Genomic DNA, 3,794 nt, shown 5'->3' with positions numbered 1-3,794 from the left:
TGGAACACGTGCAACTGCACACAAATTGAAAAATACAATATATTTTAAATATTCCTCTTTTTAAAATGGGGATGGAAGAATTTCCCTCTTCCTTTGGATACTGGGACACAAAAAAGCTTTGCCATCTAGAAACAGAACATTAATCCTTATCAGATAAGAAATCTCCTAATACCTTGATTGTAGATATCTAAGATTCTCAAATTCTACATACTGAACCCTTATTTTTCTAAATACTTTGGTTAAGGGAACTTAGTTGCAGAAGCCTGAATGTGTACTGTTATGAGCTTAGTCATGATAGTCAGAAATATTCAGTCCTGAGTTGGTTGAAATCTGTGGTTATGTCATAAGCACAAGGAAAGTCACAGAGTTGACAATTTTTCAAAGCAGTCTATTGAGAGGATGAAGAACAAGGTGTTTATTTTGTAAACAGAACACTGGGTAAAATGTAAAAGACAACATCTTACACACAATTTCTCTGTCTTCACAAGAAAGCACTATACTTTGAAGCTTGGCTCCCTATTTTCTTGCAGAAAAAGTACACTCTGAAATTGATAGAGTGATTGGACAATGGAGGCTGCCAAGCACAGGTGACAGAGACTCCATGCACTACACCAATGCTGTCATCCATGAGGTGCAGAGGATGGCTAACATCATCCCCTTGAATATCCCCAGAGAAGTAACAGTTGATAGCACTTTGGCTGGATTCCACTTGCCTAAGGTAACCTTTCATTTGCATATTCTGATCTCCAGGCCATTGTTTTCATTACTTGAGGAACCTAATCATAATAGTAAATTTTACTGCTGCCCCAAGAAATCATTTAAAATTAAAGTGAGATTTTATTCATAAGAGAGCATGAGTATTCCTCCTGTGTGTCTAGGTGATATTTATGTCTATCATGGGGAATATAGAAAGGGTTATTCCTCAGTTGAATTTGCTTAGTCATAGCATTATTTGGGAAAGAGCATCCTCTTGTCTGCCTTTGCTAATGTCCACTCACAAGAGTCAATATTTCTTTTTTCTTTTTTGGAAGGGTTTTGTTTGTTTAATACATCTGAGAAGAATTCATATACAAAGATTTGATACACAAGAAAGCATTGGTTCAGCACTAACGAATCCACAAGATCAGGACTGGGGAAGGAGATTACCTAAACATTTTTTAAAACTGGAACCTGCAAACAAAATAATCTGATAAAGTCTCAATTAACACTTATAATGAATCATGAGGCTCTCGCCATTTTTCTTGAGCAAGCTTCGGCCAGTTATTCAAAGGTTCCTCATAGGCGTGGAAGAAAAAAGGGGATAGCCCTGACTGGTCCACATATTGGTTAAAAGTATGCTCCGCATCCCACATGCTCATAGCTTCTTAATGAAGCAGGCCTGTGACCTTATCACCTGAAAGGAGATGACAATCATCAGTATTGATGTGTTTCCTAACACTGTCTTGTAAGGAATTCTATGTACCAGGTCTTCAGCTGAATCCAGGAACACTACACAGTGAGTTGTAAATCTATGCTAAGCATATAAGAAAATGACTGACAGGGGCAAAAGAACTTCTTTCTTTCTTTTTTTTTTTTTAGTAGGAACGCAATGCATTTGGTGTATTTCAAAGGTACAATACTTTTCACTTATCAATGAAAGAAGTTAAAAATTATCCCCCTCCCCAAATCAGCAAATGGCAAACAAATCCCCTTGAAAGTCAAAGTCATGTATAGAATACATCCTAGAAAGATGGGTGAGGCAGCTTCCACCCAGCATCAGGAGTTTCATCAAAGACTGGATCCACGCAAGGGTGGAGAGAAAAGGCAACTTTCAAGAAGGAGTATGTTATTAAACAAGGCATTTCTATACTCCTTCCTAAGAGTAGCAGGTGGGAACATATTTCCTAAACTAGACCTAGGGAGTGGAATGTGGAAATAATCTGTTCTCCTCCCCCACAGGCTGCCCTCTGGTTAACAAATTTTAAAATACAAGTCTAAGAAACAACCCCACACACCCCCCCAAAAAAGAGAAGGGTTGAGAAAAAAACAAAACAAAATCAGAAGACACTACAATGCCCCAGATCACTCTCCAAAATGGAACCAGGGAGCATCTCTGACAACTTGAATTAGTCTGTTACAGTCAACACAAGCATGCCTTGCTTTTAAACAAAACAAAACAAAACAAAACAAAATGTTTGCGGGATTTTTCTTGTCTTTTTTTTTTTTTAACAAGGAAAACAAAAAACTAGCACTCATTGCTTTTCAGACAATACATAATTATTCAAAATTATTACTGGAAGGTCAAGGAAGGGCCATACTAATGGGCCTTATTTCACATGAGTGCATGTGGGTAGGTGCAGGGCATTTGTCATTATTGCAGAAACGAATTTTAATTTTTTTTTGATAAAAAGATGAAGCCTTCTCTCTGGAATTTGTAAGAACAGCCCCAATATTTTTTTCCTTTTTTCAATAATTTATTTATTTTTTTATAAAGCTGTTTTTCTATTTTTTCCAAGAAAATAAAGATTTTTAACATTTAAAAATATATTTTAAGTAAATAGAATTAAATCACATTCTTGTTTCCCTCTTGTACCCCCACTCCTCCCAGAGACCCCCTTTCAATACCCACAATATTTTTTGTTATATTCCTTAAAATTTACAAAATATTATAACAATAAAAATAAGTATTATAAAAGTTGGTTGATATAAAACAACAATCAATTTAACAGACTTACTTATGTAGATGCTCATCTACAGCAATAGTGAAAATACATTTTTCTTAATATAAATTTTAAGTAACTCCAAACATATTAACTGTATACTTCAAAGTGATATATCACTACTAGTATTTTCTTAAATGAGCATACATATATAAAGTCTTTTTGTTTGTTTTGTATTTAGTAGAGTTTAAAATCTTGGCTTTACTGTGGTACAAACCCAAAATAACAACAATTTTTAGACATTGGATTTCATTGTAATAAGGCTGTACTTCAATGACCCTCACATCACCAAAGGATTTTAACCTCCATCATAGCTAAGCTGAGAGTTGATAGTTCTGCTGCACCAAGAAATGAATTGTAGGCTCAATTTTTGGATACAGACTTTCTGCTATGGTCAAAGCTATTTGACTTGAGTGAGTGACTTTATTCTCAGCCCACAGAAAACAGGTTACATTCATTTAAGAAATGGTGTAGGTATTAAGATGGTCTACCCATAAAATCATTCACCAAGTGTTTCAATGAACGATGGTTCTGCTTGGAGGGTGGCACAGACATTAGGTGAGGGTAAAAATTTGGTTCATTAGCTGTGATAATTTGGAAAAGCATTCATCTCAGAGAAAGAGTAACTTATAAAGTCCTCTTCTTCAAACTTGATACAAGAGTTACAAATGTCAAGCAAAGTATTCAGTCTCACTCTTTGTTGTTCTCTTACAAGCAACCTCCCTAGTTAATCATCTATGTTTCATTTGGGTATATAAATACTCTTGAAATATATAATCTGTTCTGAAAACCATAGTATAGTGTAAAGACATGAAATTAAACAATACTAATAGAGAGGCTGAGATAGAAGAAGCAAGATTTCAAGACCCTTATGTTCAAGACACAGCCAGACACTGTCACAAACTAACAAGCTGAAAGTGTATATACATGGTAAAATGTTGGACCTATTTCTCCAATTACCAAATTAGAGAGACCATTGGATGACAATTAACAAATTTCTAATTCCTCATATAATTGGATTTCAATAGATTAGGATATGTTGGTAATATTAATTTTCATATTAATATATTAAGAAAAAGTAATTGTTACTTCCTG

At 34.8% G+C, this 3,794-nt stretch overlaps 1 protein-coding gene across 1 annotated transcript in view; it reads left to right on the top strand.

The window, feature by feature from the left end:
• The window catches only part of LOC116095729 (cytochrome P450 2J6-like), a 76,237-nt gene that overhangs the window by 57,138 nt on the left and 15,305 nt on the right, over nucleotides 1–3,794 (top strand). Inside the window, exon 8 of the mRNA XM_031377006.1 lies at nucleotides 531–718. Within this exon, the coding sequence (XP_031232866.1) occupies nucleotides 531–718 (188 nt within the window). The remainder of the gene's footprint in view (nucleotides 1–530; nucleotides 719–3,794) is intronic.

The sequence above is a fragment of the Mastomys coucha genome, unplaced genomic scaffold, assembly GCF_008632895.1.
Source record: "Mastomys coucha isolate ucsf_1 unplaced genomic scaffold, UCSF_Mcou_1 pScaffold18, whole genome shotgun sequence".
Classification (NCBI taxonomy): Eukaryota; Metazoa; Chordata; class Mammalia; order Rodentia; family Muridae; genus Mastomys; species Mastomys coucha.
This window is presented reverse-complemented; position numbering and strand designations above follow the sequence as displayed.